The sequence below is a fragment of the Protopterus annectens genome, chromosome 3.part1, assembly GCF_019279795.1.
Source record: "Protopterus annectens isolate FY-2018-M chromosome 3.part1, PAN1.0, whole genome shotgun sequence".
Taxonomy (NCBI): Eukaryota; Metazoa; Chordata; order Ceratodontiformes; family Protopteridae; genus Protopterus; species Protopterus annectens.
Genome location: NC_056732.1, coordinates 1,853,383,694 through 1,853,409,710, shown reverse-complemented (window position 1 = coordinate 1,853,409,710; position 26,017 = coordinate 1,853,383,694). Strand labels below are relative to the sequence as shown.

The 26,017-nt window shown below is 38.8% G+C and overlaps 1 protein-coding gene across 1 annotated transcript in view; it reads right to left on the bottom strand.

Annotated features, from left to right (window-relative positions):
* The window catches only part of LOC122797927 (zinc finger protein 883-like), a 194,648-nt gene that overhangs the window by 99,900 nt on the left and 68,731 nt on the right, over positions 1-26,017 (bottom strand). The window contains exon 3 of the mRNA XM_044066446.1: positions 19,268-19,387. Coding sequence (XP_043922381.1) covers positions 19,268-19,387 — 120 coding nt within the window. The remainder of the gene's footprint in view (positions 1-19,267; positions 19,388-26,017) is intronic.

Sequence of the window (26,017 nt, the reverse complement as noted above, 5' to 3'; positions counted from 1 at the left end):
ATTATACTTATTTTTAAACTTACTATCTAATAATTGATTCAGTACTAAAGTTGTTTATCCTTTCTGAAACAGTGCTTATGCGAGTGCACACTATTTAACGCAGTGCTCATTTGACATTGAGGCTGGTTACTTTTTATATTATTCCTAGAATTTAATTAAGTTATAATAGCCCCACATTGGAAGTAATTGCTGTACCAAACTGTCGGAAGGTTTGCGGTCTGCTGGACTGCTTGTTAAAGCGCAGTACACCCAGTAGTGCTCGTGTATTTTGGTCAACCATTACCTTAATTACTCTTCCCCTTGCTGAAGAGCATTTTTCTCCTGCTACTCTGTAACGAACCATTATAATATGGTTGTGCCTACACTTTTTAATTTACTAGATGGTCATCTTGAGAACTAAGCTAGGTCCTTGCTTAGCGCGAAAAAGCGGAATACTTTCCGTTCATTGATACAGTGGAAAGACTCCACTCTGTTTTTTTACAGCCATTATCCTCATAACTACATTATCAGTACCAATGTGACTGGAATATAGGCTGCTGTGTATTGACATTGTAACTTCTTCAGAAATAGAGTAGTAAACTACACCTGGTCCTTAGGGTTCAACTGTATCTTGCCTTCCCCATTACAATCCAATCTATTGGGCACGTTGGCTGCTTTATTGGATGGCTTAAGGCCTATATTTTTCTAGGACTCTCTGGTATTTCACTACTTTTTGTCATTACTGCATTATGCTAGATATACTTGTATCCTACTAGCAGTCCTTTGAACTGCACTGCATGATCTGTTTTTAAATGGTTACTTGCAATGCTTAGCAATGTTTTGATTATTTCCTTTACAAGCAGTGGTGGTGCTGCCGTAGCCTTGTCGCCTCACAGTAAGACGCTGTCTGGTTCGATTCTCAGCTAGAGCGTCTTCTGCATGGAGACATGTGTGAATGGGCGTACCTTCGTTGAAGGTTGTGCATCAGGCCTGGCAAGCCAGTATGTAAAAATCAACTGCCAATCATTAGCAGACCAGAGTTCCGCTGTGACGACCCCTAACCGGGAAAAGCCGAAAGACACACACACACACACACACACACACACACACACACACACACACACACACACACACACACACACACACACACACACACACACACACACACACACCTGTTATTGCTTAGCAAATCAGTTTGCATTCTCTGTCTAGAACTGTGTGTGTAGATGTATCTAACATATAGCCTGAACCTGTATATTTTTTAACATAGCAACTATAGTATTCCTAAGTACATGTTATCATTTAGTAGGTGTATGCGTCTTTTTGGACTTAGTTTCTGTAGTATTCCTGAGTACAAAGTCATCTGTTTAGTAACTGTATTTGTTAAAAGTGCTTTTTACCATGGTATTTTCCATGTTGCTACCTTAACTGTATTATCGCTATACTGATACACTGCTGGCATTACTCTTAATTATTACTTTTTTTCCTCAAACCCACTTAGCTTTTAAACTCCCTCCTGCATTACGACTGAGAACCTACCTGCCTGGTCAATAAGGACCCCCTTCCAATTAATCCTGCTATCTCAACTGCGTCCCTAGAATACTTTCATCCTAAACTCAAAGTCCCTCCTGCCAAAGGATTCAAGGAAGTACGTTTTGACCCAACAACCAAACTGTTTACTGTATTGTTCTAATATTAGTCTGAATTCTCTAGTGTCTGTATAAGACTCTATCCTGAACCAGGAGCCCAGCAGCCAGACCCTGCTCTCCCCTATGTAGTAACTCATCTCTTCCTTTGCAACTAAGAACTGAGCTATCTCTTCTTGCCCTTCTCTACCCTACCAGCTCACTTAAATCCACCTTCTGACCTCTAGGTGACACCCTTCACTTGCTTGTGTTATATCCCTTACTCCCCTCTCCAGTATCAAAACCCTCTCTACTGTTTAATTTTATTTTCCCCTTTTCCCTCTTCTATCTGTATCTGACTGTCTTGTACTTACTCCTCTATTAGCTACTTTCCCCTCTCCCCTCACCACTATACTCTGTAACCTAACTATTGTAGTAGTTCCCCCACTCACCTGGAATTCCTAGACCTCCGCTACTATCTCTTGCTACTGATTGTCTCTGTGATGCTCATCCTTTACTTGCTCTAACCAGCTCCGCTCCCCTACCCTACCCCCAATTTCCATCCACCCCCAGTGGTCCTAAACTTATACCTCCCTAACCACTCCCCCTTTTTAGTTCACCTATCACAATTTACCCCCTCTCCTCTAGCTCAACCAATCCCCTTCTACCTATATCTTTAAATCACACACTAATTCTTTTTACTTTTCATATCTACTTTTACTCTTCTACTTCCCAATTTTTCTTCCATATACAATCCTATCACTATGCTTCCACCTCTTACCTCAAATTATTTAAAACATATCCTCCTTTTCTTACTTTTTCTTTACCTTATGCTACTCTACCTTCTTACCTCAGATGAACAAATTAGACTCAAAGAACCATACCTTCTCACTCACAATACTTACCCACCTTCCAAAAATACATTCCATCCATTCTCAAACATAATTTCTTCTCCCAACTACCTTCTTCCACAATTTCATAGGAAATTCCACATTTCTTACACTAATCACATATACAGAAAATTTTTACACATCTTCACCAAACCTTTCAACCTAAAAATAAGATTACTTCTCTCCCTTCTAGCAGGCGACATCCATCCCAACCCTGGCCCAAATAACACTGCTACTATAAACTCCCTCTGTCCTCCACCATCATACTCAAACCTATCCTCCAAACCCCCAAACTCCCTCTTTATAGCTCACCTTAACATCCGTAGCATTAATAATAAAATTGCCCACCTCCATGCACTGTAGACATACACTCATTTGACATCCTTTGTCTGTCTGAAACCTGGCTCAAACCAACAACCCAAAACAGGGAGATCACCTTCCCCCCCCAGCTATAACATCTTCAGACTAGATTGCAAAGCCAAAAAGGGTGGCAGAACTGCAATAATTTATAAAACATGATTGCAAGTTACTATCATCCATGCAAAACCTCCCTTTGTAAGTTATGCCGAAATCCTTATCTCTAAACTCCAGCTTATCTCCCACAAATCCATCTATATAATCTGCACCTACCTCCCCCTGGAAATAACATTAGTACACTAAAAGAGATCCTTATCTGGCTCGCTATTCAATTCCCACAAGAAACCATAGTCCTGGGTGATATCAACATAGACTGGAAAACCTGCACCACTCTAAACCCCTCCTCCCTCCTAAATCTTCATGGTTTTTCTCAAACCATTCAGGACCCAACTAGAACTAACAAATCTAACAATAAAGGAAGCATATTGGATTGGATTCTGCTAAATAGTCACCAACATACTTACACAGTAGGTAAATTACCAGATGATTTAAGTGACCATGCTGTTACTTACGTAATCAGACATAAAACTGCTACCCCTAACCTAACTAAATACAAAATGGTCAGAACAAATAAAAACTTTAACCCTGATAGGTTCCTAGCAGAACTCAACGCTTGCAACTGGTGCCCTCTTAAACTACTGCCTCTTGATGATGCTGTAGCTTACTTCAACTCCAAGTTCCTTTCTATTCTAGACTCTCATGCTCCCTTAAGATCTATTAGAATAAGATCAAAACCTGCTCATTGGCTCTCAAAAGATACATGGCATAAAATTATCCTTAACAACAAACTCTGGACCAAGTACCATAAGACTAAAGATCCCACCAACCAACTAAACTTTAGACAAATCAGAAACTCCACCAAAAAAGCAGTATTTCTATATAAAAGAAACTACTACTGCCATTTACAACAAATTAACCAACATAATCCACAAAAGTTCTGGGCAGGAATACATAATCTCTTAAAACCTGGCCACTCTGACACCCCTAGCCCCATAGGCATCTCCCAAAGTAACCCTAAACAAACCACTGATGCCTTCAATACATTCTTTACTGAAACTGTCCAGTCTCTTGCTAATCAATTATCCCCCGATATCACCTCTCAGTCCACCTCCCCTAACACTTCTATTCCCACATTTCAACTGCAACCAGTACCTACATCACTTATCTATACTCTTCTCCACAAACTTAAAGCCTCCTCTCCATCTGCTGACCTTCTGCCTGCTCAGTATCTAAAAACTTCAACCAAACCACTAGCCTATCCCATTTTGATTCTGATTAATAGAACCATTGTCGAAGGCTATATTCCTTCTATCTGGAAAATTTCACATGTCATTCCCCTGCATACAGGTGGAAATTCAACAGAACTCTCAAACTACCGACCCATAGCCCTACTCTCCCCCTGGCTAAAATCATGGAAAAATGCATACAAAAACAACTTCTTAAACACCTGCTGAATAACAACCTACTTGCTGACTGTCAACATGGCTTCTGACCTTTCCAAAGCACTACTTCAGCCCTCCTTTCCTTTACTGACTGTATCAACAAAAATCGAAATAATAATATCCTTACCTCTGCTCTCTTTATTGACCTATCCAAAGCCTTCAATATGGTCAATCACCAGATACTGTTAAATTTACTTAAAACACTCTCACTAGACTCAAGAGCTATTATGTGGTTCCACTCCTATCTTCATAACAGACAACAGGCAGTGCTCTGGCAGAGTAACCTATCCAACCACCTGCCCATCACCCTCGGAGTACCACAAGGTTCTATACTTGGTCCCCTTCTGTTTTCTATTTTTATTAATGATCTTCATACCAGTATTTCCTCTGCAACCTGTATACAATATGCCGATGATTCTACTTTGATTTGTTCTGTTTCTTCCCATTCCGAACTGCACTCTATCACCCAACAGACTTTCCAAACTGTTGAAACCTGGTTCTTAAAACGATGCTTAATCTTAAACCCCAAGAAAACCAAACTGTTACTGTTCTCACCCACCCGAAAATCCTCCACTCTCAACTTCTCTGTCTTGTCAAGTAATGGCACTATCATATCACCTGACCCCACTACCAGGCTTCTTGGAGTAGAGATAGACAATAACCTATGCTTTGACTATCACATCAACAGCACCATAAAATTAGTTAACAGAAAACTAGGCTCCATGTATAGAATGAAAACAGTCCTCACTCCACTTACCAGAACTTCTATTGCCCATTCCCATCTGATTTCTTCCCTCCTTTATGCCCCCCCTATTTACACATACCTGTCCAAATCTAACCTCTGCAAACTGGCTGTTGCCTATAACAGTATTGCCAGATTTGCCTCTGGCTCTACTTTTAGAACCCACCACAGCATAAATGTAAAGCAATTAGGGTGGCTTGAGCTGCAAAATCTGATCTTATATCGCCAGCTCTCCTTAGCCCATAAAATCCTCTACAAACCTACCAACACCCCTACACTCACCTCCCTTATCACTCCTTACTTCAACCTTAAAAGCCTACGCTCTTCTAACAAACTTCTTATATCTACTTGCAAATCCAACAATATGGCAGGCAAAGCCTGGAACTCTCTTCCTGACAATCTCACTGCTATCTCTTCTTTTCCCTGTTTCAAATCCCAACTCAGAACTCACCTCAAAACTCACTGGTTCTGCCCATGTACTAACTCTGATTAGCTTTCAGTGTCCCACTAGTACTCTCTGTTCTCCTTCAAACAAATCTTACACTAAATCTTTTCTATTCTCATGCATAATTTGTATTCCCCTAGTCTGCATTTACTTTCTAATTGTTGCTTCTGTAAGAACATGCTAATGATAATATGATACTTATTTTATTTTTTTCTCAATTTAACTACTAAATTTGTAAAGACTGATTTTAATGTCTGTATTTGGAGCTTTTCTCCCCGGGCCTCTGCTGAAAATGGACTTATATCCAGCTGGACCAGCCCGGTAAACAAATGTAAAATAATAATAAAAAAATAAAATTATTATTAAATTTCAGCAGCTATACTTTTTGAAAGTTAGCTAAGGGCTCAACAACTAATGCAAATAGTACAGGGGACAAGGAACGCCCTTGCTTTGTGACTTTATGAATCATTGAGAAATTTAAGATCTAATTTAAACATATGCTTTGGAGTCTCTGCACAAGTTTTTTAATATTCCAATGATCTGTTCTGGAAATGCTAACATTTCTAAAGTTTTAAACAAATACTTCCATTCTACAGAATCAAAAGTTCTCAATATCTAAGCTAATTAGGGCCAATTTCTTGTTCATTCCTTTTGATAAATCTAAGATAGTTACAACCCATTTTATATTATCATAAGTTAATCTACTGACAATACATCCTGTTTAATCTTTATTAATTAATTTATTATATTTCTTAATCTTGTATTGAAAATGGAAGTAAATATTTTATAGTCTACATTTAATAATGAAATAGGTCTATATGAGGTAACTAAATTATCATCCTTTCTTTGTTTAAGTACATTTTTAAGAGAAAAGAGCCTTACCTTCCAAATTTTATTTATTTGATCTGCCAGGGTGATTCCTAAGTAATTACAGTATGTTGCAAATGTTAGAAGTATTGCATGTTCATATACATTGCATTAGTTTTGCCCAAATTTAAGCTTATGCTGAGACCACAGTAACTGTCAGTCTCTTACAGAATCATGCATAGGTATCCCATTGTTTAGTCATCAGACAATACTATCATTCATGAACCAAGGGGATGACAATAAATTAGACCCCATGATAAGCATGGCTGCAGTGCAAACATTTTCTGTCAAATTGGCTGCAACAGTTTCAGCATGTAACACAAACTGCAGTGGGAGCAGGGTTATCCCGGTCTCACGTGTTAAGAAATCTTGAAAATAGGTGAGGTCACATGGCCACAACAGATGGCACTTGTCCACAGTTCAGGTAGACAGAAAGAAGGTTGTAAAACTACCAACAGGGAGGCCCAATTAACTGAGGTGAAAGCTTTTTAAAATGTAAAAGAAATGTTACCACAGGGGTATTCTACAACTTCATAATTTTATGGACATTGAAAGAATTGATATCACTGTAAAATATTGGAATGAGTTGGAATGACTGGAAAAATGACTGTAAAATACTAGAATTAACTGGAATAACTGGGAAAAAAACTGGAATGAGACTAGAATGAATGTTTTTATCTGTTAATTACCCAGAATTAACTTGAATAGGTGCCAGTCTCCTTAATGGACCAAGTCATTTTGTACCTTTCTCAATAAAGTCTGCCAACAGTGTAGTTTGGTTAAGAATGCTTTACTATGTACAGTGGAGGTGGGTGTCAACAACATCTGAATACTGTTTCCAATAACAATGTTAATAAACTGAAACAGTCTGCAGAAATTATGTATTCATATCCGAATACTGTTTCCAATAATAGTGCTGATAAACTAAAACAGTATGTAGAAATTCTGTAGCATTCCGGAATGCTGGATAACAGGGCTGGTATTCCTTTCCTCCTGAATAATATCATTAATATTCTGGAATGCTAGATATCTGACCTGACTTCTGCACTCATACTAAAGTGTCTGTACCGCAAAGGCTTTCTGTATAGCAGTCCAACAATGAACTAACTTAACTGTGTTTGAAGTATTTCCTAAAAATACCAAAACCCTGAACGTTTCTACATGCCTCTATAACATTGGTTTCCAAGCCTTGTAACATATAAGCACAATGAATATGTATTCAAATGTACAAAATAGTATAAGAAACTTCTCTGTGTGGAAGATTTTTAGTCCATATATCTCTAGTTAATCACTATATATTAATCAGATCAGACAACAGTAGTAGAAGTAGCGAACTTAAACTCATCTTAAGTAAAAAAATAAATATATATATATATATATATATATATATATATATATATATATATATACACATACATATATAAAATTGTACAGAAATACTAAGTATTCAGAAGTAATCAAAGCAAAGCAGGCAGTCTGTTTCCAGTTGAAAATCCTTTATTAAATACACAGACAAGTGATCCAAGTAAAAAAAAAACAGAGTAATAGTTTCCTCACAAGTTTTCTAAATATATATATATATATATATATATATATATATATATATATATACCATTTATCAGGCAAGGGAGTGGTTTACTGTGCTGTAAAACAAAGTGGTATTGATACACATGTTAAATTCACATTCCTTCCCCCATCAGTGTGACATTCAAGCTGGTCCTAACCTACTTAGTAGCAGTCATAATAATATAACCATTATGTACTTTAAATAAAATATATAATGATGTGGTACCCCTTATTTAACCAGATTACTAAGTAGATTATTAAGTCTGTGATTTTATCGAAAACAATATACTACATGGCTGGAAACAGATCAACCTTAGTCCATTTGGCAATCAAAAAAAATATATAAATATATGCATATACACTTTGCATGTAAAAAATCAATTGTAAAAATCATATTCTATTTTCATAATCTATTGTTAACAAAAAACGCTTTTTTGTCCTTCTAGACTTCTTCAGGTCTGTGTACAAGAACCCTAAAAACTATTAATAAAAATATATATAATTGCATAATTAGTTAGTATTGTTATTACACATCATTTTGAATAAAGTGGAAAAAAGAGACACAGAAAAAGAAAAAAATAATAAAAAAAAATGTAAGATGATGGAAACAAAATATACACTTGAATTACAACTGATTTAAAATGGTATTTAAAACAAACTGGTAGACTAAAATAAAATAAAATTAACCATGTAAACAATGTGGCAATGTTCTAAGTTCCAGTGCACTTTTAATTGAACAGTAGTAGTTTAGTCCAGGCTTCCTAAAAGAGTTGAGCTTTATTTGCCACAGTTCATAGGTTCATAGGTTCATAGGTTCATACTAGGCTATCTGCCCTAGGGCATTTATAAGCCTAGCCAGAGTATGTTTGGCTTTCGCCACCCATTTTAAATTAATTTTGCTATGCCCTTTTTCGAGGTTAGTATACTGTGCCTCTGTCTAACAGTGACACAGAAGTGATACCCGGGGTAAACCTATGATCTCCCATCCACTCATCAAGATTCCTCTTGAAGAGAGTCAATGAGGGACTCTGCCTAACCTGGACTGGGATTTTATTCCAGAGTGAAGGGAGCCTCTGGGTTATGAACCTTTCCCTCAAGCATGTCCTATTTATTTCAGTGCTCAGGTTCAAGTCTCTCGAGCATGTAGCTCGATGAGATTTGGATTTTTTGAGGTGCAGCATGTCCCTTAATTCCAGGTTGGACATGGCCTTATACGTCAGGCACAGGTCGCCTCTGAGCAGGCGGTATGCCACTGAGTAGAGCTGGAGTTTCTTTAACCGGGCAGCATATGGCATCTGTTTGAGCCCTTTGATCTTCTTGGTGAGGTACCTTTGGGGTCTTTCCAGTTGCTGCAGGTGTTTGGTAAGGTACATCCCAAAAGGGGCATTGTACTCTATTATGGCCCTGATGAGGGATGAGTAAAGAGGCACGATGACCTCCCCTAATCTAGATGTGAATCCCTTCATGATTAGGTGGGCTATATAAAATGTTTTTCTAACCACTTTGGCCACGTGGTTGTCAAATGAGAGATTGCTATCAACTTGGGTCCCCAGGTGCCTAATTACTTCTTCTGTACTTAATGGATTACCACCTATGTGGTAATTTGTGGGCACTTTGTTTTTGCCAAAGGGGATGACTATACACTTTTTGGCGTTTAGCTTGAGGCCATGGCTCTGGCACCAGTTGTCTGTTTCTATGAGGCCCTTTTGGAGGATGCTTGTGTCGGCTGGAGAGTCGATTATGTCACCTAGTTTGCAGTCATCTGCGAACTTGGTCAGCCATAGTCCTTCCATGTTGGCCTGTACCTCTGAGAAATATATACCAAACAAGAGAGGTCCCAGGATTGAGCCTCTTGGGTGCCACTTGTAACTGGTTTGGAGTCTGACATGGCTCCAGCAATTCTAACCATGTGGGTTCTGTCCTTGAGCCAGTTTGCAACCCATCTAGTGACATAGGGGTTTATATTTAAGCTGGTGAGCTTATCTATAATGCCCGATTGGGGTATTGTATCGAAGGCTTTTGCGAGGTCCAAGTTGGCTGTGTGGACGACCTTCCCTTCATCAATGGCCTTGGTGACTGTTTCAAAGAAGTTGACCAGGTTTAAGAGGCAGGATCTGCCCTTAACAAAGCTGAACTGGGTAGGATCCAGTGTCTGTAGGTCCCCAATATCTTTATTTATCAGGTCCATGATGATCCTTTCCATAGCTTTGCAGACCAAGCTAGTCAGGCTTATGGGGCGATAGTTTCCAGGGTCCGTTGAGGCACCACCTTTGTGGATAGGGACCACTGTTGCTGTACGCCACTCTTTGGGTACATATCCTGTAGTTAGGCTGAGACTGAACAGTAGTTTTATGTTTGGGTTTAGCTCTTCTTTGAGTTCATGTAGGACGCAGCCCAGGACACCGTCTGGTCCCATTGATGCTGTGTTTTTTGCTTTGGAGAGGGCGGCTCTTACCTGAGCATCTGAGATGTCAGAGGGGCAGCACTCTGCTGGGATAGATATTTGCCCTTTTGGTGGGGATGGGGGGGAGAAGTTTGCACTGAACCTGTCAGCTAGGATGTTGGCAATGTCTGTGGGTTCGGTGTATTTTTTGTCATTTTGGACTAATTCTGAGCATATCTGGGAATTCCCACCCAGGTTCCTAACATAACTAAAGAAAGCCTTTTGATTATCCTTAGTGTCCTGTGCAATTTTTCTCTCGAAGCTGGCCTTAGACGATTTTATGAGTGCCCTTAGTTTTTTGCTAATACTGATCAGAGATGCCTTCCCTTTTTGGGATTTTGCTCTATCATGTAGTAGCTTCCCCCTTCTATTGTATAGTTTGTTTATGGCTGGGGTCCACCAGACAGGATGTCTGCCTTTGGAGGATTGGGTCTTGGTTTTATTTGGGATTGCATGATCCATGCATTCCTGAAGGTGTTCATAGAATGCATTTATAAAGGATTCTGTGGTCTGGGCCGTATTTTCCACAGGCCCGGGGGCTTTGAAGGATTCCACCTCGGTTTTGAGGAGTGTGAAATTTGCTTTAGAGAAGTTTTTCACTGTGGTTTTCTGGGCAGGGGGTGGGGTCAGGATGTGAATATCCAGTGAGATCAGTTTATGGTCTGATCTTACCAGTGAGGGATTCACTTCTGGTCTGGAGCATAGAGTCCCCATGTTGGTGATGGTCAGGTCCAGTATGTTTTCCCCTCTTGTGGGAGTGGTAACAAGTTGTTCCATAGCATTTGAGTTTATGAATTCTAGGAACCTTTGGGCTAGGGTGTTGGAGCTAGAGCAATGCTCCCAGTCTATGTTTGGGTAGTTGAAGTCACCCAATATAATGGTGTTTGGAGAGACCTTCATATTTTCCAGTGTTCTCAGGAAGGCCGAGTGGGGTTCCTGGGTTTGGGAGGGTGGTCTGTTCACCAGAATATTCAGGATGTCTCCTTCAAGATCACCCATGTCTATGGAGTCCAGGATCTGGAACTTAAAAACCTGCGTGCCTTTTATGAAGAGAAAGGTGTTTGGCTAGTGCATTATTTTTACATCCAGAGTGGATTTCTGACAGATGACATGAAATCCTACGCTTGAGATTATTTACAGTCCTGCCCACATAGAATGCATCCCATTCATTGCACTGTGCCCTGTAAATTACCTTTGTAATGTTACAGTCACCCCCTGCACTGGTCTTAATGATTTTATTTAAATAAGGGCAATAAAAACTATCACCTTGCTGTATAAATATGCAAAATGCACAATTAGTTTCACATCTTTTAGTGTTTCTCTCATATGGTCTAGGTTTAAATTCAACAAAACTTCTAAAGTTCCTGGTCTTCCTATGAACAAATGGGGCTTCACCTAAGATGTTAATCAGAAAAGGGTTTCCTGTGACAATGTCCCAGTTTTCTTCAATAATATTTTTGATACTGTGATAATCCAAAGTGTATGTCAGGATGCAGCTATTTTTGCATTTGTTATTCTCTGTGGGATTACTTAACATTTTTCTACTGGGGAGGTTGAGTGAAGGTGCTTCAGCCCTTTTCAGTTCTATAATGGGTTCCAGGATGTTTTTTAACATCTGACTTTCATAGCCTCTCACTAGAAAATCACTCTCTAAATTGTTCAGGTTTCTCAAAAATGGTTCCATCTCTGTGGTAATTCCAGCTAATCTATAGCCTTGGGATTTCATTACATTATACTTGGTTTTTGTAGGATGTAGACTTTTACTGTGGAGTAATAAGTTAACCCTCGTTGGTTTTCTGAATAGATCAGTGGTGATTCTGTTATTGTTGGTGTCCTTGGAAATCTGCATATCTAAGAAAGTGGTTGAAGTATAGCTATGGGAAGAGGTAAACTTCAGGAAAGGGTTTGTTTGATTGAGGTAAGTGATAAAATCTCCAAGCTGCAAGGTGTTGCCTTCCCACACAATAAAGATGTCAACAATAAAACGTAAATAGCATGTGATATGCTGCATGTAGTCTGTGTTGTTTAACACAAAGTCCTCCTCCCACTTGCCAGACCAGCTCGAATGTCACACTGACGGGGGAAGGGATGTGAATTGAACATTTGTACCAATAACACTTTGTTTTACAGCACAATAAACTACTCCCTTGCCTGATAAAAAGTATATATATATTTAGAAAGCTTGTGAGGAAACTATTACTCTATTTTTGTTTTACTTGGATCGCTTGTCTGTGTACTTAAACGATTTTCGACTGGAAACAGACTGCCTGCCTTGCTTGGATTACTTTCGAATACTTAGTAATTCTGTACAACTATATATTTTTATTTATTTATTTATTTTTACTTAAGACGAGTTTAAGTTCGCTACTTCTACTACTATTGTCTGATCTGATTAATATACAGTGACTAACTAGAGATATATGGACTGAAAATCTTCCACACAGAGAAGTTTCTTACATTGTTTTGTTTTTGGACCAACTACACTTCAGGAATACCATGGAGATTACTTGTTTTTTTGTATTCAAATGTACAGCACATTCTGTTCTTATCAGTATTCTTGACTGAAGGTTATTTTCACTGATTGAAAGTGCATTCACTTAAATTGCATGCAAACTGTGAAGCCTGCACCTTAATATTTATTTACTATTTATTTAACATTTGTTAACCAGGAAAATCTGACTTGGAAAGAAGCCAATTTTCAGCGGAGGCCCAGGAAGAAATGCTCCAGGTGCAGGTCTTTTAATATAGGAGGAAACCGTAGCACCTGGAAGAAACCCACACGAATGTAGGGAGGACATGCAGACTCCATACAGAAGGCACCCCAGCTGAGAATCGAACCAGAGAACCTCTTGCTGTGAGGTGACAATGCTACCACTGCACCACTGTGCCATCCAATATGGCTGCATTTCTAGACTTATGCAAAAGGAATACTGTATTTTTGTACATTTAAATGATACCTGAGCTAACGGACATTAAGCCAAACCCTAACTAACTCAGGGTCATCAAGGTGACTTTTGACAAAGCTCTTGTTGGAAAGGAGATGTAAGATACAGTACAATATTTTTGACATACCTATACAGAATTTTGCCATTGACTTAAGTCTCAAGTGGGAGGAGGGAGATATTCCATAGTTACCTGGGCAACGTCAATTGTTGCCTAGCCTATGAAAGAATTGATCTCAGAAATCCTGGAAGACAATGGAAAAGAGCCTTCACCCTCAGCCTTTTGAAGAAGAAAAAGATAAAGTAAAGGTAGTATTCAGGACTAATGTTTAAAATGTATATCACTAGAAGAGCAAGTGTACAGAATTTGAAACATAAGCCAGGAAAGATTACACGGGTGTAACTTAAAACTGATTGAAGTGTATTGCATCCCAATATGATCTTTCACTTTTCAACAACAATTTAACAAAGGATAGTGCATCAGTTCTGCTTTGTAAAGGCAGATCATACCTGATCAACTCTTTCAGAGTTCTGGTATGTAACATAAACAGAACTTGTTGGAGCGACAGATTTGTCTCATAGTGGTTGCCCCACCTTTAGGACAAGCTTCCTGTTCATGTTAAACAAAGCCCCTCATTGGCCCTATTTAAGCATAATTTGGACGATTGGATGGGTAACTGGAAATTCACCCTGGGGGTTCCACCTGTTTCCCTCTTGGACAGGGGCAACAGTTGCTGATTTGAGTGTCTGCTTGAACCAGACACCCTTGGCAATGTGGGTTCAGCTTGGCTAGGCCTGTAAGGGCCCTGGGGCCGTTAGCCTAGTAACTTGCTATGATCCTTTGAGTTAATTGAAAGGGTTAATAAGATCATGAATAAGGCGCATACAGACCACACTGGTTATCTAGACTTTGCAAACCTTTTCATACTGTCACTCATGCCAAGTTAATTAAGAAACTCCCCCAACTCAACAATAACCAATACACAGTTCATTGGCTTGGTAACTGGTTGTCTGGCAAAACTCATACCATTCATGCTAATGGTATTTGGCCTTGAAGGAAAAATGCCACTAGTAGTGCCCTACAAGGCTCTGCCTTTCCAGGTTTGCTGATGCTGCAATCTGAGGGAGGTTTTCAAATTCAATTTTGATACTGAAATTCTCCAACAAGGGCTGGACCAAACAAATGTTTGATGTGTTAAGCATGGGCTTACCCTTAAAACCAAGAAATAGAGCATAGTTTCCTTTGGTAAATCTAGCATCACTACAGCTTACTATATAGATAACTTAAATTTGACAGTCATCAGATATTCCTCTGACCACCGTGTCTCAGTTGTGTTACAAAATCCTTTTAACATGCACAGCTTATCCTTTGTGGCATCTCCTCAAGGTCCAAATAAGTTAAAATTCCATTTTATTCACCCCCTATTAGGCCCATCAATGAATATAATGCACCCTTCACCATGTTCCTCTCCAAGCACCATAACCAGTTTGGCAGACCTGGTTTCCTCACCAAAAAGGTCTCGGGTCTCACTGCCCTTAGCACCTCTGAAAGACTAAATCTCTGTCACTCTTCTCAGTGTCATACAGGCTCTTTAGGGGTACTCTCTGCTTAGCTTTCCATACTAAGAGTGACTTAGCACTCTTTTAGGTTCTCAGGTAAGCACTAGGCTAGCTGCCCTTGCAGACCATTTTAAGCCTAGCCAATTTCCCTTTCTGACCTCAAAAAAAACCTATCCCATTTGGATATAGATTAGCCTTACCCATCCCATGGTCAATAACTACATATTACTTCTAATGAGAATAAATGGGACCATGCCACAGATAATTTGAAGGGATCCATGCATGGGCTAAAGCATTTAGGAGCTGCATCTGTCCATTACTAGTACACAGAGGAAAGTTTCTGTTTCCTATACACAGATCTGAGTTACACTTGTAAGCAGGAATGAACTTTGTTTATTATGGATGGGGAATGTGTTCCACAACAGCAGTATCTTCTGCAAAAAATACCTGTCCCTCCAAACCATTCTGATACTGAAGTTCAGATCCCTAGACAGAGTATTTCTGATGCCATTTAACTTGCTGATATGCAGTACATCCATCAGTATTGGTTGGAGGATGCCTTGTATGCCAGACACAGGTCACCCCTTAGCCAGTCTGTAAGATAGCAAGTATAATGACAGGGCTTTGAGTTGGTCAATGTAGGACATGTTGCTCAGGCCTTGTATCCTTTAGGTACGATATCTCTGTGAGTGCTACAGTTGTTGTATGTGTCTGGACAGAAATATGCCAAAGGGAGCATTATATTCAATGACTGGCCTGATGAGGGCTGTGTAAAGGGGACAATGACATCACTAGAACTTGACACAATCCCTCTGTTTATAAGCTGTGCAGTATAGAAGGACTTTCTTATAACAGCCAGAACCCTCTGACATTGGCTTTTACTTCAGAAAGGTAGATGCCAAGCAGGACAGCAGTAAAGAACCCTGAGGGGACTCCACCACTGATTGGTCTCTTTGTGGAGGTAACTTTCCCTAGTTTGATTACCTGCATCCTATCAGTGGGGCAGCTGGCAATCCACTGGGTGATGTAGTTGTTTATTCGCAGTTTATTTAACTTTTCTCGCATGCCCGAGTGGGGAATTATGTGAAAAGCTTTGGCCAGGTCAAGGTATGCAGTGTATATCATTCTGCCTTCATCCATTGCTTTAGTAACCTTTTCAAAAAAAATCCTCCAAGCTGAGTAAGCATGACTTACCCTTGATGAATCCAAACTGAGACAGGTCCAGAGTTCTTTGAAGTCTTTCACCTAAATAGGACAAGTGGTAAAGCAAACATCCATTCTAGAGCCCTAAACCTACAGTATCACATTAAAAAGACCAGATGGCATGACAAAGACACCTAACCCAATGTGCATCCTGTTTCTGAAACAGGTTGCCCTTAATAGTAAGCAGAGTACTTCCCTCATAACCTTTAAAATCAGTCTGGATGAATGGATAGGTGGTCACAAATTTTCACCAGGAATATGTGGGAAAAGTCAACTTCACTGGTAGTTTCCCACTGGTACGAGGTGATGTGGCTGAGCTTATCAATGGTCTCTTTTGGCTATAAGCTTAATAAAAACCTACATGAACCTATAATAAGGATATCAATGTGGCATATGTTCGAACATGGAGTGAAATCTGTAGTTCAAGACAAAAAAACAGATTAAGTTCTTTCCATACCTATAAACAAGGAACAACCATCCCATAAAAATGAAACTTTATATGCCAATGTTATAGCAAACTGGATGAAAATAAAAAGCCTGGATTCACATCAACTACAAAATGAAATTATCTGTGAATAGGAAAAATGGTCACATGAGTATAATTACATATCAAATCCGCAAGATGATAACAAATACTCAAAGGATAGTGACTCTGCCTTGGCAAAGAATGCAAACACCTTACAAAGGATCTGAATACCTTACAAAGTACTTGGTGAAAAATAAAGAAGAACATCTACAATATTTAAAAAAATTGTAAAGATCTGGAAGATGAAAGATTTAGAAAAGATCAAGGAAAGAAAGCACTGACATGGGGACTGATATATTAGGAAAACTAATACGATATATTACAAAGTATCTGTCAAATGTCCTTACTTGTAAACCAGAAATGTAAATTATAACAGGAAAACATAAAACCAAATCAAGAATTATAAAAAAATCATGGCTACTGCAGTGTACGACTGGAGAATTTGTTAGAGAACTTCCATGTGTAGCCTTCAGACTTCAAAGATAAACAGAAGAAATTTCTAGAAATAGTATTCAGATTAAATTACGAGGGCTATAAATGTGATAACAGATGAAATTTGCAAAAATGGGTTTATCACTACAGACAGATGAAAAATAGAAGAATTAACATTTCAATTTAAAATAAAGAAAATAATCAGATACTGGGAGAAAATCAGCATCTTTGAAGAATTATTTAGGCCAAGACAAAGGCTACAGTAGAAGAATAAAAACTATGTGAAAGTTTTAAATGTGAATTTGTATCTTTTTTTACTAATTTATAGCTCCAATGCCCTACACCAACACTCATGTTAATCAAAACTTTTCAGTTTTCAGTTCTACACCATATTTTAGAGTAACACTCATCCCCAGCCTTCAGTACTACACCATGTTCTGCAGTACTGGTCATCTTCAGCCTTCAGTACTACACCATGTTCTGTAGCACTGCTCACCCCAAAGCTTCAGTACCACACCATGTTTTGTAGCACTGCTCAGCCCCAGCCTTCAGGACTACACCATGTTCTGTAGTACAGGTCATCTTCAGCCTACAGTACTACACCATGTTCTGTATTACTGCTCACCTCCAGCCTTCAGTACCACACCATGTTCTGCAGTATTGCTCACCCCAAAGCTTCAGTACCACACCATGTTCTTTAGCACTGCTCAGCCCCAGCGTTCAGGACCACACCATGTTCTGTAGTACTGCTCACCCCAAAGCTTTAGTACCACACCATGTTCTGTAGTATTGCTCACCCCCAGCCTCCAGGACAACACCAGGTTCTGCAGCACTGCTCATTCCCAGCTTTCAGTACCACACCATGTTCTGTAGTACTGCTCACCCCCAGCCTTCAGGACCACACCAAGTTCTGCAGCACTGCTCATACCCAGCCTTCAGTACCACACCATGTTCTGTAGTACTGCTCACCCCAACCTTCAGTACCATACCATGTTGTGTAGTACTGCTCACCCCCAGTCTTCAGTACAACACCATGTCTTGTACTGCCCACCCCAACTTTTAGTACCACACCATGTTCTGTAGTACTGCTCACCCTCAGCCTTCAGTACCACACCATGTTCTGAAGTACTGCTCACTCCAGCCTTCAGAACCACACCATGTTCTACAGTACTGCTCACCCTCAGCCTTCAGTACCACACCATGTTCTGTAGTACTACTCACCCCCAGCCTTCAGTACCACACCATGTTCTGTAGCACTGCTCACCCCCAGCCTTCAGTGCCACACCATGTTCTGTTTTACTGCTCACCCCAGCCTTCAGTACCACACCATGTTCTGTAGCACTGCTCACCCCCAGCCTTCAGTATCACATCATGTTCTGTAGTACTGCTCACCCCCAGTCTTCAGTACAACACCATGTCCTGTATTACTCACCCCCAACTTTCAGTACACAGAAAGACGTTGTCCTGTTCGATTCTCAGCTAGAGCATCTTCTGTGTGGAGACATGCGTGAATGGGCGTACATTCGTTGAAGGTTGTGCATCAGGGCTGGCAACTCGGCACGTAAAAATCTACTGCCAATCATTAGCAGACCGGAGTTTCACTGTGGCGACCCCTAACCAGGAAAAGCCAAAAGGCACAACAACAACAACCATGTTCTGCAGTACTGCTCACCCTCAGCCTTCAATACCACACCATGTTCTGCAGTACTGCTGATCCCCAGCCTTCAGTACCACATCATGTTCTGTAGTACTGCTCACTCCCAGGCTTCAGTACCACACCGTGTTCTGTAGTACTGCTCACCCCAGCCTTCAGTATCACACCATGTTCTGTAGTACTGCTCACCCCTAGCCTTCAGTACCTCACTATGTTCTGTAGTACTGCTCACCCCCACCCTTCAGTACCACACCATGTTCTGTAGTACTGCTGACCCAAAACTTCAGTAGCACACCATGTTCTCCAGTACTGCACACTCCAACATTCAGTACCCCACCATGTGCTACAGTACTGCTCACCCTAGCCTTCAGTACTGCACCATGTTCTGCAGAACTGGAAAATAGTTCAATTTTCATGTAATTACTGCTGATTGTGTTAACAGGAAGTTGCCTTGGTTGTAATACTTATTATGTACTTACTGCTGGTTCTGTTACCAGGAAGTTGCCTTGGTTGTAATACTTATTATGTACTTACTGCTGATTCTGTTACCAGGAAGTTGCCTTTGTTGCACTGTTCTTCTTTCAGTCTCAGCAGCTGGAATTGTTTCATCTTTCATAAGAAGTAACAGAAGTTCATATAATGGGATGTTATAACCTGCCATGAAAGTAATTGTACAGTTAACCACTGTATCCTTCCAGTATTTTTTATACTTTGTTTACAATGGTTTAATCATACAAGTCTAAAACAAAATTATAAAAGTACACTACAAAAAAGCTAGATTTATCAAGGACTGTGGGTAATACCATCTCTGGAGACAAATGGCTGCCTTTCCATCTTCCTATATTATGTTGCTCTTATATCCTACATTCTGTCTCAACAAGAACATTCTCCTAAGAAGGTAAGAAACTAATTTCCACATTTTTATTTTATTGTTGACATTTGTGTGTGTTCTTGCATGTATGTGTTTGTGTAATTTCTATACCAGCTATCTCTCAGGACTGAAATTCAAAAACATATGGTTTCAAAATATTCCTGCATGAACTTGAGACAATGTAGTTAGTGGTTGAATTATATGAAATACAGCAAAGAATTCTAGTGCAAACAATAAAACCAAAAGCTCTCTAATAAGAGAACAGCATGCTTGTCAGACTATATGAAATAAATACATACATACAAAAGTACAATATGGTAACTGTTTAAAATGTCCAGACCTGCTTTAGCAAGACCTGTAATGCTGAGACTGAGTGGCCATAAAAAATGGACTTGCAGATGTTAAGTCTGAGATGGTCACTTCTCGGAGTATTCTCTTTTCTCCAAGGTATGGCCATCTCAGAGTTAGTATATATAAGTTTGGGACATATTGGGGGCTTGTCCCATGTAAAAAAGGAAATTTAAAGAAGACTAATGCTCTATATTTGTTCTTCCCCTGAATATGTTTCCAGAACATCGTCACTCTGCACTACACATGCTGACATTTCTATAGCAAGCTGTCTTTAACTAGAAGTACACCACCATTTCAGAACTAGCACCAGGTTAAACATTTACTTTTCTCAGTTTACCTTTTCCAAGCCTTTTGGATTTCTAGTACCATAACAGGAATGGATCCCTTCTACATCAAATTATGATTAACATTCATGAAATTAGTATTTTTTCAATTTTTGATGTTAGCCAAAAGTGCTCTTCACAGCACCTGCATTGTTCCCGGAACTGACACCTGTAATTCATATGGAGTTACATATATCAGTCAAGACTTTCAGCTTTTCCCGGTTAGGGGTCGTCACAGCAGAACTCCGGTCTGCTCATGATTGGCAGTGGATCTTTACAGTGCCGAGTTGCCAGCCCAATGCCCAACCTTCAACGAAGGCACACCCATTCACCCTCACACCTACCTGCATGTCTTTAACGTCACTCGACTGCTAACATATCTAAATACAGCCATAAATTATTTTTTTATATGACCCATTGCTCCTACTACTATTGGAACTAACCTTCTTCCACATCGCCCTTGATTCTGCCTGCAAATCCTGGTATTTTATGACTTTGTGTTTGTGTGTATGTAAGACACTGTAATCACAGGATGTAGCAATTTCAATGATCAATGCCACCTTTGTCTTCTTTTTATGGACTACTATATCTGGTTTTCTCACATCTATGTTCTGAACTGTTGGTAATGGGTGATTCCATGTGATATAAACTTCGTCATCCTCTACAATCCTGTGTGGATCATGTTTCCATGCCTCTCAGCTACTTCAGTTTTGTAACATTTGCACAACCCCCAGTGTAACAGTCGTACCACATTATTATGCTTTTCAGTAAACAGGCCCTCTGTCATTAGTGTATCGCATCCAGCAACAAGACGTGTGACTGTTTCCAGTTCTGTTTTACAAAATCTACATTTGTCTGCTTCTCCCACATGTTCAAAGGACTTTGTAAATCAACAGGTATGTAGTCCACTATCATGGGCCACTAATATTAACCTTGCATCTTTTGGTTTAAATTCACTTCTCCTTAACCACTGCTGTGTCATATCCTAATCAATATGAGGTTGTTCCAGGAGTTTTCTGACCTTGCAAGTACATCTCTGCCCTTTTCACATTCCTTGCCTTCTCATCTGATCCTTTGGTGATCACCTGATTTTTGTCCACTTCTGGTTTCATTTCCATTCCCGCTTCACACTGATATGCTTCTGCTAAACTAAGCAGGGAAGTCATCTTTGACTTTTTCCTCTTCATGTTTTAAAATGTTCAGTATGTCTGTACCTGGCAACGTCAGCAGATATGTATATAGTCTTACAATTCCAGATCTACAAATGTAATTAGTTTTGAAGAGGCCCACACCTCCTTCAGAACGAGGAATATATATAATTTTGGTATATGCAGATCTTTTTATATCACCTGAAAAGCATGAAGCATTTTTCTTGCTTTCTTGTCCAACTGATTCAGTACCTTTAGGGGCCAATCAATCATCCCAAAACTGCAAGTTAGAACAAGAAGAGCAAACTGGTTTATAGCTTGGAATTTGTTCCTAGATGTCAGGGCTGTTTCGCTATTAAAGGAAAACTCCACCTTCTACTACAGTTTAATTCAACTCTTGGGTTGCTTTTCTCCTTACAATATGATTCCAGTACTGTGCAGGTACTTGAAACCTGCTTGTACTTTATAAAACTTTCATTTCCTCACTTTAGTATACAAGGAAGGGAAAGACCACCCACTTTTTTGTTTAAATTTAATTTCTCACTTAAGTTGCAGAGGAATTTGTATACACTTGCATAACATACCACAAACACAGAGACATTTGTAGTCAGGAGCTTAGGCCTAACTACAGAGGTGTGAAACTGTTTTCCATTGTCTTTATTGCAGACAGGAAGATAACTTAAACTGATTCACAGCTGCTTTCAGTGTAGCCATACCCTTGAAAGCAAAACACAGCAATTCGATCAATGGTTCAAAAGCAGCTATCACATCTTTTGACACATTTACATAAGCAGAATTACAGTATTGAAGTGCTAAGCTTTAAACCTTAAATGTTTGTTGTTTATACTACTTTACATTTCAAGATGACCTGAATGTAGTATTAAAGATGTCTGTGACATTTAAAGGAAAGTCAGACAATATTTTTTCTTGTAAAGTATAAGCACATTTACTAAAGTGTAGGGGGTGGGGCTGTCAATTCATCTTGGACTACAAAAAGATACTTTGAACAAAGGCATGCAATTTAACAACTGTTTTGATTGCAGGTGTATAATTCCTTAGTTTACTGTAAAACAAGCCTGAGACACACACAAATGAGGAGTATTTAAGAAATAAAAGAAGCAGTCCTGTTACAGACCATATATAAGATGACAGTGACAGACACTAATCCCATTATATGTCAATGGGATGGCAATTCACCATTAGTTCCTTATGTCTAGCATGGTTCATATAAAGTAGACTTGAACTGGATTATGTGAAAGAGAAAGGCTTGAAGAAAAATAAGATCACATTGATATGTCAAGCCCCACTGACAGCCATTTAGCAGAAAGCATATTAAAATACTATAAGAAGCAGTCAGAGTGATTTTGTGATGTTGAAATAACTCAGAAAACAGAGACAGAGTGAAAACAAAACAGATTTTTTTTTTAGTTCTAAGGTGGAGTTTTCCTTTAATGTTACTTTACTAAAAATATTACTTTCCAAGTTTTGTACACATTTATTCATGTTTGATTGTTGATCCTTTCTCAGTTTACTTTCTTCAAGTGTTTTAGGTTTCTAATACCAAGACTGGATGGACTACATTCCCAAGTCAAAGTATGATTAAAATTGATGAAATTAGCATTGTTTCAATCTTTATTAGCCAGAAGTGCTCTTTGCAGCACCCATAATACACCCATAAGTGACTCCTTCTGCAATTCCTATGGACTTACATTACTGGTAACATATCTAAGTACGACTATAACTTATTTTTTAGGAGGTCCATTGCTCCTACTACTATTGGAACTGTCTGGGTATCCTCCTTCCAAATTGCCCTTGTTTCTGCCTACAAATCTTTGTATTTTATTACTTTGTGCCTCTCTGTAAATAAGACACTGTAATCACTGGGCGCAACAATTTCAGTGATTCAGCTACTTTAGTCTTTTTTTATGGAGTACTATATCTGGCTTTCTCACATCTATTTTTGAACTGTTGGTAATGTGTGACCCCATGTGATATGCACTTCATCATTTTCTATAATGCTTTTTGGCTTATGTTTCCAGTGTTTTTTGGCTACTTCAGTATTCTAATGTTCACACAGTCCCCAGTGCAACAGTCTTGTCGCATTATTATGCCTTTCAGTATACAGGCTGTCTGGCATTAGTTATACAAACCTGATAAGATGTGTGACTGCAATTGTAGTTTGCAAAACTTGCATGATAGTTTCTCCAACAAGTTCAATGGACTTTGTACACCAATGTGTATGTAGTCCACTATCTTGGGCAGTCAATATTAACCTTTCAACTTTTGGTTTAAATTCACCTCTCCTTAACAATTCCTGCATTTGATCCTGGTCACATGAGGTTGTTCCAAGAGGTTTCTGTACTTGCAACTCTATTTATGCATTTTCCACATTTCTCGCCTTCTCATTTGATCCTTCACCTTATATTCCTTCTTTTGTTTTTTGTTTTTTGGCACATTTAATCGCTGCCTGATTTTTGTCTACTACTGGTTTAATTTCTATTCCCGCTTGACACCGATACACTTCTGCTAAACTAAGCAAGGAAGTCATCTTGGACTTATTCTCCCCATGTTTTAAAACTTTCACTACATTAGGATCTTGGGAGGTCAGCAGATATGTCTGCAGTCCTATGATTGCATATCTGTACATGTAATTAATTTCAAGGAGGCCCATACCTCCTTCAGAATGGTGAACATCTAATCTTGTTATGCACTTATTTTCTTATTTTCTTGTCTAATTGATTCAATAACTTTTGAGGCCAGTCAGTCACCCCAAAATGTGAGTTAGAACAGGAACAGCAAATTGGTTTATAGCTATATAGACATCAGGGCTGTTTTTATTATTAATTTTAATCTTCTAAAACATTCCTTACCAAGTTTTATTTGCATTTGTTCATGTTTTACGCTCGATCCTTCATCAGTTCCGAAATATTTATACACTCCTCCTGGTCAAGTTCTTTCATACCATGTTCCTGTCCCAAACGGATATTTTCTTGGTGCTACAACTTCTTACTTTAAAGGTTGCTTTTGCACATTTATCAAGACCAAATGGCATTCTTATATCATCTGAGAAAGTTTTGAAAACTTGCAGTTGTGCTTTTAGTTCCTCATCTGTTAAACTATACAATTTTAAATCATCCACAAAAAGATAAGTTTTTACATTATGTTGTTTTCTCGGAGCCAAATTGTAGCCATGACCTAATCTGTTAAGTAGATGGCTTAATGGGTTAAGGGCAAGACAAAAGGACAGTGGTGACAGAGAGTCACCCTGAAACATTCCCCTTGAATTTTTATCCCTGGGATAATAATTTGTCCTTTATCATGGCTTAGCTGCCAAATGGTTTGTCAATATTTCATGGTCGTTGTAATCAATCAATCAATATAAGTTGTATATTATACATTTGTAAGCACTCTTGTCCATGAATGTGGGATCCTGTCAAATGCTTTTTTGTAGCATATCCATGCCATACTTAGATTCTCCTCCTTTTTACATTCTCCCCCTTTTTACAGTTCTCCATTATGACTTTATTTAACCACAAATGATCCTTTGTTCCACATGACTTTCTTTTGTTACCCTTTTGTTCTATTGCCATGACCGAGTTTTCTTCTAAATGACTCTAAACTCTGTCAGCATCAGTTCCAGTGTATAGCTTATACATCATTGGAAGGCATGTTATTGGTCTATTTGTAGGATATTTTGCAGGTTCACTCTTATGGAGTCGTATCATTTTCCTGTTAACCAGGTTGGTGTCTGTTCAGGGTGTGCATATAAATAGTTCTTATTCATGGCTAAATTTTCATGTAAAGATGTTAATACTTTATGCCAGAAGTTAGGTACTGCATCTGGGCCTGGGATTTTGCATTTAGGAGCTTTTCTTAATTTTGTTTCAGTTTCTCTGGCTGTTACTTCATCCAATTTCATATCTTGTACATTTGAACGTCTTATTCATTCTTTTACTTCTATCCATTCAGCATATTTGCTATGTTCCACAGGATCTTCATAGATATTTCTCCAAAATGTGTTTGTCTTCTTTTTTTGTGGAGTTTCTATTCATTTTGCCTTGTTTCCCAGTTCTCTATAAAACTTTTTTGTGTCATCAATAAATTGCTTGTTTTGTTCTTTTCCTTTATATTTATCTGCATATCTTGTAAGATTTTCTGCTGCACTGACACTTTTAGTTTATTATTTGCAGTAGTATGCGATGGTCTGTTCTGATGCTATTCATTGCTTTTATCATGTCTTAGTGAATATATCTGCTGCTCTGTTCCCTCTTCTGTACTCTTCTAGCAGTAACATTTCTTGTCTTAATTGCTTTATAGATTTTTTTATCCAGTACTTCCATGATGGCATTTGATTTCTACCCTTTATTTCCCTTACTGCTCTGTGTTTTTGTGGGAAGACACTGCCTGTTATTAATTTAGTTGTGCAGCAATGTATCCTGTTTACTTCTGTTATATTCCATGAATTTCTATGACACTCTTGATTACTGTGTTCATTCGTTTTATCAGACTTCTAATATTTTGGGTTTTATTGACTTTCCGTAGTCTGTTTCCTTCATTGATCTTAATATGTCAATCCATCTCTATTAAATCA